The sequence below is a fragment of the Penaeus monodon genome, chromosome 33, assembly GCF_015228065.2.
Source record: "Penaeus monodon isolate SGIC_2016 chromosome 33, NSTDA_Pmon_1, whole genome shotgun sequence".
Classification (NCBI taxonomy): domain Eukaryota; kingdom Metazoa; phylum Arthropoda; class Malacostraca; order Decapoda; family Penaeidae; genus Penaeus; species Penaeus monodon.
Genome location: NC_051418.1, coordinates 2,964,402 through 2,964,938, shown reverse-complemented (window position 1 = coordinate 2,964,938; position 537 = coordinate 2,964,402). Strand labels below are relative to the sequence as shown.

Sequence of the window (537 nt, the reverse complement as noted above, 5' to 3'; positions counted from 1 at the left end):
AGAGCTTTCTGATGCCCCTCTTGACACAGGCAGCTAAGGGGGTGTGCGCCTGTTCCTATCATATTTAAGCATTCATCACAAAAATCATATACAGTACTAATATTTATAACATTTAAAAAAATGTCCTTTGCCAATAAATATTAGCTAGTAAATATTTGTAATGGCTTTTTTATGATGCTTGAAAAGAAAATATAGCATGATAAGTAATTGTATATAATACTATACACACAATCAGCTCATTATGCATTAACATGATAGTTTTTAAGATATATACACATATATATGATTAACACATTTACCAAGTAGAGATGATGTACTAAGCTCTTGCAGTTTATTAATGTTTCATAAATATTTTAGGAACAAGACTACCCCAGTAGTTCCTCTCCGTCATCAGAGCATCATAGTCCAGAGCATCTTCAGAGCAGCTCACAGTCTGTCTCCCCAACACCCCCCTCACCCTGCAAATCACCCACAGGTAAGGATTTGTCTTTGTCATGCAGAAACTAGGTGATTGTTGGGCCATTTAAGAAGCATATT

General features: G+C 35.4%; 1 protein-coding gene across 2 annotated transcripts in view; it reads left to right on the top strand.

Annotated features, from left to right (window-relative positions):
• LOC119593944 (RAB6-interacting golgin-like) overlaps nt 1-537 on the top strand; it is a 13,065-nt gene that overhangs the window by 7,682 nt on the left and 4,846 nt on the right. For both annotated transcript variants that reach the window (XM_037942963.1, XM_037942965.1), the window contains one exon: nt 358-475. In XM_037942963.1, coding sequence (XP_037798891.1) covers nt 358-475 — 118 coding nt within the window. The remainder of the gene's footprint in view (nt 1-357; nt 476-537) is intronic.